Consider the following 14525-nt stretch of genomic DNA (forward strand, 5'->3'; position numbering starts at 1 on the left):
ACTTTATCCAATCAGCAGAGAGAAATGGTAGCAGGGTGAACAGACTGTGGCTGGGGTGGGTGTTGTATTTTAATAAAACACTGAAGTAGTACAATACAAAAAAAGAAAAAAAAATTGACCAACAGAACCTGGACTACAGAGGTATAAACTACTCTTGTGTTCTTGGACGATCATGTGACACATGTAATTAGAGCGCTATGAGGATCCGAATGGGGGCTTTTTACTTTAAGAGTATATTAATCAGATGTAAAGAAGTTCCCACTGGGAACATGAAAATAAAATCTTCCCATACAAAAAAAGCATTTTAATAAATTGCAGAGGTTTAACAGAAAAAACCCAAAACAAACAAACATCATAACTGTACTCAGTTATCACCCTGTTTCTGTTACCCACACGTCCTGTTGAATTTTTTAATTTCAAAGAACATGATCTCTCTAGTGTCAACAGTCATTTCCTCCACTGACAAACAGGTGTCAGTTGTGTGAGTCTTCATCCTCCACACAGAGTCACATGACTTAGCTTTATGTAAGAAAAAAATAGATGATATAATGACAATAGAATTATTCAGCCCATCAAGACTTCTTGGTAGGTTTTGTTACTGTGTAAAATCTGACAACTCATAAGGTAACAAGTGTGATATAATGTTATTCTCATCTCTCATCTCTATTCTAAACTGAAGAACATGTGTTTTTCTCCTGCACTCTTCCACTGGGAGGTGAGAGGTCAAAGAGCTTATAGCGACCACGCAGGAGTTGCTCTAAAATGGAGCAAAGTAGCTAAAATACTGCATGTAATGTAAACACAGATATTTCCAGCAGTGAGTGTAGCATGAAAGGCTTGGAGGCCAACAAAAGACGGACATGACAGGGAGAGAAAGATACAGAGAGACAGAGAAGGAAAGATGTGCAGCAGCATATTACACTAATGGACATCTACTGTGGTGCCCTGGGCTTAGGGCGGATTAGAGTTTACCACGTCACTAAGAACACTGACACACACATACACACACACACACACACACACACACACACATGAATTGACAGATACACACAAGAGGGTAATCCGCTATACCTTGGCTGCATCCGTTACATTACCTCCTGTACATGCACATCAAGTGTTTGCATATACAAAGTCAAATTAAATGTATGAAGTGTTATTATCCATGTTATAATCATAAAAACAATCCTACATATATAATCATGATGTTTTTCCCCTAAAATGACCCTTTGGAACAGAGTCTGTCAGTTCCTCAGCTCCCCACATGCACTAATTATAAAAGTAAATGGCACAGATCTGTAGGGCTGTACACACTGAAGAGTCCAGGATGGATTTTCAAACCAGGAGCTCCCTCTGCTGGTAGGTTCTATACACCCTTCCGCCCCATATTCATGTTTGAACTGGGTACTGTTTTTAAAGTGGCACTCCACCATTTTTTACATATCAAGTTCAGTTTTCTCATCACAGATACTCAGGACACAGTAGTAGGCTATCTTTTTTTGCTCTGGAGGAGCTTGTTAAGTTCCATTGTGTAATATTCAAGGGAATCTATCTATCTACAGGGGCACAAATACACAAACAAACATTATTTCTTTATCATTAATAAGCTGAGAGCTAGGTGCAGTCATCTGGGTGTTTTCTGTCACCTCAGGTCAGAACAAAACGATAGCTGCTGCCCCATGCCCCCTTTTCCAGGCATCCTTTAAGAAATGTGATGTATTTAACTGGTGAGCACTCATAAATAATGACAGGTGGATTAAATTTAAAGATGGAAAGTGTCTTGAGACAGTGTCACAGCTTAATTAAAAAGGATAAATATGTCATTTGCACTACAGATAAATGCCAAGGCCTGTTTGATGAGAACTCCATAATAATGTGCCTGTAAGACTCTGACACTAGCTTCTGTAAATTCGTAGGCCTACTCATGGGAGCTCTGCTGGTAAACAGATGAGTGTGGAGCCAAATATTCAAAGGATCTTTAGAAGTTTTATGTCGCTCATGCAATTACAAAAAAAAACCCAAAAACATTTTTATAGTAGAATATTGATAAAAACAATAAAACATCAGTCAGCGTCAGGAGTACGTGGTCAACAAACGGACCTATCAGCAGCTTCGACGTTGAAGCTTTCGGCTGTCTCCGTCAGTCACGTGACCCTCGTCGCGCTCATCGTGTTTGTCCGTCCAGAGTGTCTCTCTTTAGCATACAGCACGGTTAGCACCCACGGTACCATGTTCCGAGCCGTGTTCCGACTGTCAGCCACAGGGGCCCGGAGCCTGGCTCGGTCCCGACCCTGCTACTCAGGTACGACAGCCCGCTTTACACCTGCCCTGAAGTCAGAAGGCCTCTTATTATAAAGATGACCACATTACGCCTGCCCGGCTAGCTTCCTAGCTTAGCTCCGGCTATGTGTGTGTGTGTGTGTGTGTGTGTGTGTGTGAGTGTGTGTGTGCAAAAGCTAGCTTAGGGTGACATTGACTTATTTTTATGGTTAGCCATCCCTTGAGCCTTGACCGGGATATTTTGTTGCATTTTCTCCATTCATAGAGTGTTTGAAATAAAGAGGCGCGAAATGAATTGTATCATAAATTGTCACGACCTTGTGATGACCCTCCTTAGTTAGTTCAAGAGAGTCAGTGGTCGCAGTTTTTGCGCATTTTTACAGTTGAACTCATCTGCAGCGCATATAATTTATTATGTATACACCTGTATGTTTCACATGTATAAATAGTTTTCAGTGGAAGTCTAGAATAAGATGTCTGTCTCGATGCTAACATTCACCCCAGATGAACTGTCCTTAACTTCCGCAGTTAGGTCGTCATTCATAAGCTCAAGTTACAGTACACTTCATAGGTTTCTGTGCAGGCTAGGTTACAGGTGTCAGGTCAAAGAATTTAAAGACATACACATGTGTTTTATTTTCATTTTAACAACGTGATTCGACCATGTTCATTTTGTTTCTGTCATCACTATGTGTTGGGAAGATTAAATATTTGATGAACTTAAAGAGCACTATGAGGTTTGTAGGTAAAATTCAAACTCAGATTTTCAGTAGCAAAATATTATTGAGGTAATAATAAACATTTTTTAAGGTCGCCAGAACACTGTTGAAGCAGGGCCCGCCAAATATACACACAATAGAATAGTATGGAATTATGTTGTTCTTTTAGGTCAGTAAACTTTGTCTTTTCAGTCTTGGAAACACAAAGAGGATGTTTATTGAGTTTGTTTAGGTATAAAAAAAAATCAGTCTGTACAGAAATAATTGAGTTGTCAGACCTTAATGTTTGTTGGGATATTCTGCTGTTATGTTTTTGTGTGCATTAGATTTTGTTTGGGGAATAGAATTACAATAATACTGCAATGCTGCATGTATTGAAATATTATGTGAAGGATTTTATGATTGCGTTTCAAGTTGTTTGATCTGTTGTAAGAGTCACATGACTAAGCTGTCTGTGGAGGCTATTTAAAGGAACACAACCCACCTCATGTAAGTCACGTCCACAGACCTGTATTATCTACAGCCTCTGCCTGGCTTCCCAGACTCACAGCATCAGTCACACATTCATGAAGGCAATGTACTTGGACTTGAGTTTATTTCGCTTAAGTGTTTTTTTTGTTTGTTTTTTTGGTTTTTTTTTTTGCATGTTTCCAAAAAGAAACGAGACTCTGTGTCATGTTAAATCATATTTCGTGCAGGCATTGTCTCCATTTTGTGATTTGAAAGAGGAAGTGTACAGTGTGCACTGAATGAATAAGTGCCTGCAAAACTGTCTTTCTCTGTTTTAAAGAATAATCTTCACAGACGATGTTTTGTTCAAAGGACTGTACTCTGTAAAGGGAAAACAAATTCATTGCCAAATTGTCTGCTCTTAATGTTGCTTTCCTCACTGACAGACAGTCATACATACTCTGTGTTCAGACTTTTTAAAAAACATTAGCTGCCATGATCATGCAAAAATGTGTAAAGTTACAGCTATGTTTATGATATTATTATGTTTGGATAAGAGTCACAAATAAGTTTAACATTCACACTTCAGTATAGAGTCTTGACCTTTTTAGTACCAACAGAAATGTGAGAGAACCACAGAATATTGAAGGCTGGCACAGAATGCCTGGGCAAATTCATAATGTTACCTTTGATAAGATATATAAATAGTTTAAATCAACATTCAGCCTATTTAAGACAGAAAAACTAATAATGGTTGGGGGTAAAAAGTGGTTTTGTAGCAAGTTCATGTAAGTTGTTCTAAATGTATTGTATTGTCTGCATGATGTTTTCCAGCTCCACTGGCCTCCAGATGTTACTCCCATGGCAAGGTGGAGACAGACGAGGAGTTTGATGCCCGTTGGGTCACTTACTTCAGTAAGCCTGACATTGACGCCTGGGAACTCAGGAAAGGTAACTTGGTTTTCCATGTTCTGGTGATGAGGTCATTGTTGTGGTCTCAGTTAAGGTTCATTAAGAACCTTGACAAAAGTTATCGGTCAAAATATCAACCTTTCTAAGGTAAGTTTGGCCTAATTATTTGGTTATAATAATTGTTGATGATGTCCATTGGTGGTTGTACAGGCTTTTGATTCCCACCACTTCCATGGCAAAACTGCGAGCATTTAATGGGTTTTACATTCCAGTACATATTTTTATGACTTTTTTTTATTATTGATGCAGACTCATGGGCTTTTTCCCTTTTGATTTTTATCTGAAGGCATGAACACCCTGATTGGGTATGACCTGGTACCTGAGGCCAAGATCCTGGATTCAGCTCTGAGGGCTTGCCGGAGACTGAATGACATGGCCAGTGCCATCCGCATCCTTGAAGCTGTTAAGGTGAGCGTCTGTCCCTTCATAAGGACTGCCATAGACCTTTTTAATTAACTTTCTTTTGGTTTGGAAGTGCAACTTCTGATAGACACAGAGCTTTAATGTGGATTGCTTAACTTAAATAAATAATCTCCAACTCTTTTGTAAATTGATTTACTGTGTCAGTCAATTTTTAAGCAAAAATGTAAAATATTTGTTGGTTCCAGCTTCTCAAAGGATTTGCTGCTTTTCTATGACATTTATGACAACAAATGAGGAGTCTTATGATTGTGACTGTTCCTTGGACAAAAGAAGCAACTTTATTTCACACAGACTAAATTATTAAGTTATACCAGATGTTATTGTTAGGTAAGAATTCCACAATATTATTATTTATTTATGATAAAATAATCACAAGGTTATATTGTTTGTGACTGATCAGTACTTAACTACTTACTGCAAGGTATGAAAATATTGCCTGTGACAAAATGCTCTTATTTGTTGTTAAAAAAAATGTGTGCTTTGCAGGACAAAGCAGGCCCCCACAAAGACATTTATCCCTACCTGATCCAAGAGTTGAAGCCCACTCTGGCAGAACTTGGCATCTCAACACCAGAGGAACTGGGCATTGACAAGTTGTAAACGATCAAGGTGAGACTGCACCACAACATGAATCATGGATTATACTCTGTTACTTGCTTCATCTGAAAATATATTTTTCCCTCTTTCCTCAGGTACTTCGCTACATCAAGAGATGAGCTCTCCTGGTTCTCTCCTGTCAAATATGTCTATATTGTTGATTAAATCCATGCTGTCCTGTTGTGTACAAAATGGTGGACCTAATAAAGAAACCAGTAATTTAGTAATGTGTGTGTGTGTGTGTGTGTTTTGTTTTTGTTTTTTTTTCTTGTTTTTTTCTGTTACAACCATGAATATTTATCTCTGTTTTCTTTTACAGCAGTTTCCTGCTAATTTTCTTGCTTCTTCACTGGCATAGCTTACAGGGTAACTTAAATGGGCTGCAGCTATCATTAATGTCATGAGTCATGCCGTTTGCTTTTCCTGCCGTGACAGGTGAAACTGTCTTTTCTTGAAAAAGGTCTGTCATGCGTGTGCATTCAGTTTTATGTCTGTAAATATTCCACCATGAATACAACTCTGTGCCAATGAATAGAAACACCAGCACCTCTCTAATCGATGGTTGAACTATGAACACCATAATGTCGAACACTGCTACAGAATGGTTGACGTTTGTTTTTTATGGTCTGTAGTATTGATATGGTCAGTGCATACATTATCCTCATGTAATCCATTTAAAACAATGCAAATGATACATTCTTTAAGACCGAAGTATACAGTGTATGTGGATTTCAATGTTGCCAACATGAAGTTTGATGATGTGCAAGAGAAGTGTCAGCAAAAGCCCCCCCGCCATGACTGTTGCTGACCAATGACCCTGTGGAGTTTGACACGTTAGGAGAAGATTTACCTCTCGGCTTCATTAGAGGGTAAAAACTTAGCAGCAGCTACAACACATATGTTTCAATATTAGCAGCACGGAGCCGAAATCTGGTTTATTTGTATCATATCGTGATACAGTATTACCCTTCTCATCCACCAGATGGCGACAGGAAGCTGAATATCGTCATCCTGGATCGTGCATGAAGTGACACGCATATAATCACGTAGGTTTCTGCTACTGTATTACATAAGCGGTGGATAGCAATTGCACATGTATGTTTCGGAGACACAGTACCACATCTACAGCATTTGCTAAGTTGAGCATGTTTAAAGTCAAACTTTAATTTTGTAGTTTTCCGCCTGTCATGTAACGTTATGTTGAACTGGAGACTGAAATGTACTGCAGTGATCATAGCCTTTTATTAACTTTACTATAGGAAATTACAAAAATGCTAGTGTACAAAAACCAATCATTTAATTGCTTCTTGGATAACATAATCGCATACAAAAAAACAAAAAACAAACCAAAAAAAACCCCAAACAAACAAAAAAGCATGCTGGCGAGACATGGTTTATTTTGAAACTCATCCCCGGAAGTAGTATAAACCTGTCACTGCTATCATGATAGCATAGTTAGCTAACAGAAGTGCCTATGCTACCTGCCCCTGAGGAAAACAACAGAGTCCCACACCGGAGGGACACCTGTCATCATGGCTGTGTTGTGGTGTGAATTGTGACAGCTAACGCCAAGATGATGAACGACATCATGGAGGAACCAGAGAAGGACACCCTGCTGGAGGCGCAGGAGCCACAAGTTTTGTCGGTAATGTCAGCTAAAGCTAGTCCGGCTAAGGCTAGCCTGCTAATAGAAACTGGGAGGCTAGCGCTCTACAACCTGTGATCTTTGACAGTTGTTTAACATGACAAGACATGCCAATAAAACGTGTCGAGAGCGTAAGCTTTTAGTCGATAGAAATTGCTATGTTTGACTTAAAATGACATAGAATGACTTGATTAATGGACTTCTAAATAAGAATTGAATAGCTCTTCCTGTAAACCGAAAGGACTGCTGGGAAAATTTGGAAGAGTTTTCGATTTACCAAATTTCTCCGGGTGGGAAACATTTGGAAGGTTCTCCACCAGAGACAGATTTAACTGACCAACTTTATAAGTTTAGGAAAAGATTCGAAAGAGATCAGCCACAAGAGACAAATTTGATTGATCACAAGATGGTTGAAATACTTTTTAAGACACCACTTAAATTCTTCTAGTCATTGAGCTGTTGTAGTTTGTCATTAACCACACTATTGTCTTGTCACCACTCATTTGGCTACCATATTTGAATATATATAAACAGGTCATCTTTCATTTCTGCAACCTCAGGGGCCCATTGGTGGCACAAGACCTAAGACCGCTGATGGAGGGATCAGGCCTGTGGAGAAAAGAGGACCTTACATCATGTCTAGAGCTCCAGCAATCCACCTCAAACTACGTAAGCAGTCCCTTGACTCATCAAGACAAAGACATAAACACGTAATAATTATGCCTGTCTGCAGGTCATGAATCTTTTCATTATTGTTTTTATGAGTTCAGCTGTGGTTTATTGCACACAGCACAAAATGGGTCATCTACAGAGTAATGAAGTGCAGGACAGCAGAGCCAGAGTCATATGACATGCATTAGATAAGTTTCACACAGTCTGTCTGTATAGAAAGCGGTCGACATAGACAGTTTTTCACAATGTAGGTTACTGTCTGTCTACAGCCATTCAAGGTCCTGATCATTTTATTGTGCAGATGAAAATGCATTGACTTGTATGACTGCTTATTCTAGTTCTGATATTTGGCATCTACACAATAAAGACTTTCTGTATCTTCATATACCCATTGAAACTAGAACGAAGAAATTGTCATTTTATCCATTTAGAATTAGAAAATGATTCACCAATAGTAACATTTTATCAACTACCCAATGACAGGAAAGTCATCCTCATCTGCTTCAGGCTTTAGAGTAACATGCACACACATTCCAGCCGGTGTGGTCAAAGTCTTACAAATGTATTGATCTGACTTGAACCTCTCGTGGAGACTTTTGTCAGCTCAGAACTGATGGACTATAAGAACAGAGCAGTGGAAAAAACTCAGGCTTATAAACAATCAAATGAATTCAACTGGTATTTGCATTTTGCAAAAGAGAATGAAATCAGTTTATTGTGTTTTTTGCTTTTTAACCTATCTATATAAGTAATGTCCTCATTGGTTTCATGATCATTACGCAATGATGTCGTTTATTCTTAAAGAACTTGCTTAGAGTGTGCAGGAAGCTTCATAAATCTCAAGTCCTACTTTAGATTTAAGTGTTTTTGTTTTTTTTTTAAGATATGCTGTTGTTAGCATGGATATATTTCTCATTTGACCTTTGCTCTGACTGTCATCCAGTCAGTCTCAGTCAGCACAAACATATCTCTTATTATTCACAGAGAAACACAGAGAGATGGCGAGGAAGGCACTGAAGAAGAAAGCCCTCTCACCAGGACCTCCAGTCATGCATCAGCCCAGACAAGGAGCCAAGAGGTGAGGACAGGAACCAACTTTCTGTGATGCTAGCATGTGAATGAGTTGTTTGTTTTGCATGGTTTGTACTGTTTCTGTTTTTCCGTTTTAGGACAGTGAAGTATAACAAGGGCTATGCTGCTTTGAGCCAGCATGCTGATGAGAGTTTGGTTGCACTGGACTCAGACAGGTAATGTCACACCAGATATACACATGCATATACTGCATAAGCAGTAAACTGATCACTGAAATGATTTTAATTAAGTGGTGACAATAGATTTCCCTTGCACAAGAAGTATTCTTTTTCTTGTTATGACACATTTTATGTGTCCAGTCAGATGTAATTTCAGTTCAGTGAATTCCATATAATGTCTAAGTTTAACCCACCGTTTTACATAGTAACCATAAGCTCATGTCACCTGCACATTAACAGGTAGCAGTTGCACATTTTTTATGTTTTGGAGACACAGTACCACATCTACTGCATTTGCTAACTTTAGTATGTTTAAAGTCAGTCTTTAATTTTGTAGTTTTCTGCCTGTCATGTAGCATTATGTTGAACTGGTGATTGAAATGTACGCCAGTGAGCATGGCCTTTTATTACGATAACTTTACTATAGGAAAATACAAAAATACCTTTAACGGATACTTGTTCCAGGTAGAATTCTGGTATTTTTCCAGCTCTAGCTTTCCTAAATACTTTGGCGCATTGACATTTTTTACCCTAGAGTAACAGAATCTGTCCCCTTTGTCCTTACAGTGATGAAGAGATCGATTTTGAGCAGTATTCCTCAGGATACTCTTCAGCTGAGGTAAGTGTGCCCAACAGGACCTTCTTTAGATGATCGTATATCGATATTTTGCGTTCTTATCAACTCAGGCTTTATTTTTACATGTTTGTTTTTTGACACAACCTTTTATATTTTTATTTACTGCTAAACTCACAAGTTGATAGCCCAATTTTTCCTCAGTTCTGCTCACATTCAGTGTCACTCTTTCTCTCTCACTCGCTCCACCACACACCCACGACACACTTTTTTTTTTCTTGTAGTTTAATCAATGCGAGAAATGGAACTGTAGCAAGTAACTCACTGTCATTATGCTAACTGATATTTTAAAGCTGCTACAAGTTATATTCAGCTACAGTCGAAGCCTGAAAAACTGGCAGCCAAAAAAAGCAGTACTGAGAGTGTTTGTTATTGAGACCATGTATAGTCTCCGGCTGTCACTGTCAAGTTTCATCTCTTTTAGTCTTGAATGTTTTGTCTGAACGGGGCTGTCCACATCGGCTCGCCTGTCAGATGATTCACATTTTTTAGGTAAGGGGTTAAAAGGAACCGGTTTGCCTTAAAGTGCTACTAGGAAATCAGCATTTGTTTTTGTTAGCTTGCATTCATACATGATGAAGGAGTCTGTTGTGTGCCTTTGCATAAGTAAATGTGAGAGTCAAGGATGTGTTTTATGTTGAGTTTACAATTGTTTTATTTAACATACACTCTACGTCTCAGGCTCTTGATCTCAGATATGTAGCCAGTGTTGTTTACGCCACCTTTTAGCAGAACTTTAGTCGTACTTGTTTCCCCACATTGCTCTTGGGTAACTGGAATTTTTATAATAGCTCAGGTACATTCCAAAATGTGTATTTAAATTCAAACTGAGTCAGTTTATGGGTGGGGCACAGACTCGTGGACTCCATCCCAACTAAATATTTATGTTAAACTGGCAGTAAATCAATCACCCATATCAAGTCCATTCAAGCACAGGCTAGAGAGGGAGACATGACTGGCAACTTAACTTGAACCCAATAGCTAGTTGGATTCATTCTTACTTCATGTCCATGGAGTATATATTTCTATATTTTTACTTAAGTCACTCTGTTTCATTTAAATGTAAAGTGCCATAGAACAGTTTAGGTGAGCTCAAGCCACAATTATGAATTCAGTTCTTTAAAGACTTCTGTGGCTTATTTCCATCGTAAACTACTGTGGCTTGAAAACACCTCACTTGTTTTGTGTTTGTTCACATTTTTTGATTATCACATTATAAACTGTAATTTGACTGCAAATTAGAGTGTAACTGCCCAAAATGAGAGTGTAGACAACATGTAATTCAAGTTTTTTCTACAACTTATCATTATGAATTTCATTGCATGGGCTATAAAATGATGACACCATTGGTGTTTTGACTGGTTCCATGTAAACCTTGCTTTCACCATGCAATTTTGTCTGCCACAAAATCTCCCCTTAAGTGAAGCCTGGCAGCCTTGCACAATTTTTATCAGCTTTCATGCCTCTGTTATAGACTAAATGAAAGAATAAACTCACATTTTGTCCTGTGATGGTTGAACAAAATGGAAACCGTTTGGTTGGGGCTTTGTGACGGCAGCAGCAAGAGTTGCCCAGTTGTAGAGGAGAGAGAATGAAATGTTGACCAGATTCTGTGTGTGTACGTTACTAAGGTCCTTCTCTTTGCTCTCCAGGTCCATCCTGATTTAAGCAGGCAGCTGCTTCAGGACGGCTACCGTCTGGATGAGATCCCTGATGACGAGGACCTGGACCTGATTCCGCCCAAAGCCATGGGCTCTTCTGTGTGCTGCTGCTCCGAGGGCCCGTCCTGCTCCATGCAGTGATGCCGGTGCCACGGCTTGAACCTTACAAAGGCTCGGCTCCAGCTCCTGTCCCTGACATTAGTCACTGGTGGTGCCTGAGGCCTTTCTTTTTAACCCAGGACCACTGCTGTGCTGCCTGAGGACTTCAAGCTCTGAAGTCAAACTCCTGCTCATGCGGGACAGTGTGCACTGAGAACACTCAACACACATAAAAAAAAAAAATGAGGATAGACATAAGAAGCCTTATCCACTGTGACCCCAAATCTCTACGTATTTTTTTATTTTCTTCTTTTTATAGAAGAACATAAAATGCTCACCATTATACTTCTCCAAACAGAGTGGCAGAGAGCTTCAACATTTGGGAGATGTCTGTGTTGACCCAATGGAGAGCTGTCGTTCCTGCACTGGTGAACGGGTCTGCAGCCCTCTGAGCATGACACACATACACAAATGGTGTATTGTGTTTTTGGTGAATCAAATTTCAAGTTATCACATGACACGTTGACATTCCCTCACTATGGTTGCATTAACTGACTTTTTCGTTTTTTTTACTTTGTCATTGAAATACATTTGAAGTTTTATTCCTAGATGATATGACCACCAGGTCAGTATATATGACAACTATTCCAACATAAAATAACTAATAGGATGTTTTTTAATATGAAGCAGAGCACTGAATTGAAATAGTATAAGTGAGTGAAACCACTTCATTCCTTTGTGTATGTCTTTTTTTTTTCAGCAAATGTTACCATTTCAAAAACATGAAACAACCTATAGATGACAGTCCTCTTCCTGTTTTCTGCTATGTGTCTGAGAAGACAAAAGAGTTCATTGCATTTTACATGTTGTTACTGAGCAAACTGCTACATACCAGGAGGGACTCGCTCATCCTCCACCTGTAGAAAAGCATCATGAAAGGTGGACTTTTAAAAGGTATCCACTGTTTGAATGAGTGAGACCAAATGTTACATTATTGAATATGGAAGATGGGGGGCTTAAGTGCTTTGATAGACAAACTGATGAAATTTGATTCTATCAGACTTTACAATTGTGTATCGTAGAAATAAGTTTCAATCCAGTAACCAATGTCTGCCACTTCAAAAATATTAGAAGCATAAAAACAGAATCTATTAGCGATTCCTAAACAAGTCATCTTGTCAACGAGAGAGACATTTGCTTATGTGGTTAGATGTATGTGTTTCTTTTATTTATTTTTAATATGCTTTAGAAAAGAGTTTGGTTTGAATTGGAAGGATTCAAAAAATGATTTACATTGATAACTTCTTTTCAATATTGACATGTAGCATTTTGGATTTGAACCTCTGTTCAGCATCTGCTTCTCTACCACATTTAGATTTGGCATATTTGTTACATCATTTTATTTATTTATTTATTAGTATATTTGAGAGGAGGACACCAGAAATGGTTTTTACAAGTTAAAAAACAGTAACCAAAATTTGCATAAGGCCTGAGGTCTACCCTTGTCATTTGTAACGCATGTTTACACACAACAGTCCACAAACTGTGTTTGGATTATTCTCTGTTATGATGCCTCTGCTGCTGAAGATGGCACTCTTATAATTTTTTTTTTCTTTTTCCAGTTTAAAAATGTATCTGTTTAGTCATTCTACACTCTGGGTCATATTTTACTTTTAATTATTTCTGATAGTTTTTAACAAAAGATGTTATCAGAGTAAGTGACAGTGATCACTGTTTATGGAGATGCTGTGTGCAAGTGGGCAACTAGAAAGTAATTTGCCTTTCACATACATTTGTTAAAAATAAAATTGCACAACTGTTGAAGTGCATAGAGGTTTAAAGTCAGGTTAAATGTATTGCTGCTGTTTCACTCACCTGCGTTTGGTTTTAAGAGGGCGTAACTCATGTAAATAAATGGCATAGCTGAACACTTGACCACCATGAAGTAGTAAAAGACTGGAAAGGGTCAGAGACATTTGGTGCAAGGAAAAAAATATGAACTTTGATTTGTACGTTACAGTTGGCATCAACTCACTAATTCAAATTCAGGAAGTCTATTTGTTGAAAATGCCACATTACTAACAGAAGTTATGTACACCATCTCCTCGCAGCACTCTGTGGTTGTCATGTGAGTGATTCAGGAATAAAAGCTGATTCTTCAATTACACTCAGTGTGAGTCGTGTGATAAAAGTGTGAGGTGAAATGCTTTAAACATAACAGCTGGATTTAAAGTGTATTGACCCCGGCCCTGGCTTTGCACGATGTTTTTATGTAGACTAATATTGCACTTAACACCAGTGGTCAGTAGCAAGTACACTTGACTCACCTGTACTATGCAACTATTGGGACAATCTGCTTGTTTTACAACATTGTGACGACATAGTGTTATTGAGTGCTAAACGCAATAACTGACTTATTTTATAATGGTCAACACTAGTCCTCTTTTTATTTGATTGTATTTTTTTGTTGTTTTTTATTGTTTCACATAGTAAATAAAACTATTATCTACACTTACATGTGTGGGCCTGTGATTATAATTAAGTATCATCTCCGGCAGTGCTTACTAAGGAGATGGTATGTCAGTGGAGGTTATCATTTATGGGATGTGAATGAGTTTTATGTATGTGGTTGGTTGAAATAAAAAACATTAACCACAATGAACGTTGTTATTGTTGTTGCCACAAGATGGCGGCGTGGGGCTATGCTGCAGTCTCAGTGCAACGACTATTGCGCCTCACTGTAAGTCACCATGAGGTGATATGTCATTTATTTATTGCATTATAATATTTGTCACGTTCAGAGAAAGATTTGATAGATCAAACAGGCCATGGTTAACTGAAATATTGACAATACTTAGCAAGAGACCAAAGGCAATAAATAGATCTCTCAGCATGCAATTTGGTTTTAAATAAAATAAATACAGATTCAAATATAGCATCCTTGTCAATCAGAAATTAATATATCTATATTAATTTATTGTATTTATTACTTTGTTTGACCCACATATAACTTGAAAGCTTTAAAACGTAACATACTGTTGATACTTGTGATTTTAAGGCTTTTAGCGTATTGCTTTCTTCATCTAGGCTTCTCGGTGCTAAGTTTTACAAATGAACAGACGTATA

The 14525-nt window shown here is 38.3% G+C and overlaps 2 protein-coding genes across 2 annotated transcripts; both read left to right on the forward strand.

Moving 5' to 3' along the window:
• Nucleotides 1–2140: 2140 nt before the first annotated feature.
• Nucleotides 2141–5665, forward strand: LOC119017508 (cytochrome c oxidase subunit 5A, mitochondrial-like). Its single transcript, XM_037094209.1, has 5 exons — nucleotides 2141–2299; nucleotides 4281–4397; nucleotides 4705–4826; nucleotides 5328–5450; nucleotides 5534–5665. The coding sequence occupies exons 1-4, from the start codon at nucleotides 2227–2229 to the stop codon at nucleotides 5439–5441; spliced, it is 426 nt and encodes a 141-aa protein (XP_036950104.1). The 5' UTR covers nucleotides 2141–2226; the 3' UTR covers nucleotides 5442–5450; nucleotides 5534–5665.
• Nucleotides 5666–6855: 1190 nt separating this feature from the next.
• On the forward strand, nucleotides 6856–13566 carry fam219b (family with sequence similarity 219 member B). Its single transcript, XM_037096275.1, has 6 exons — nucleotides 6856–7083; nucleotides 7644–7752; nucleotides 8740–8833; nucleotides 8925–9002; nucleotides 9573–9624; nucleotides 11292–13566. The coding sequence occupies exons 1-6, from the start codon at nucleotides 7012–7014 to the stop codon at nucleotides 11439–11441; spliced, it is 555 nt and encodes a 184-aa protein (XP_036952170.1). The 5' UTR covers nucleotides 6856–7011; the 3' UTR covers nucleotides 11442–13566.
• Nucleotides 13567–14525: the final 959 nt, after the last annotated feature.

Source organism: Acanthopagrus latus, chromosome 4 (genome assembly GCF_904848185.1).
Source record: "Acanthopagrus latus isolate v.2019 chromosome 4, fAcaLat1.1, whole genome shotgun sequence".
NCBI classification, from domain to species: Eukaryota; Metazoa; Chordata; class Actinopteri; order Spariformes; family Sparidae; genus Acanthopagrus; species Acanthopagrus latus.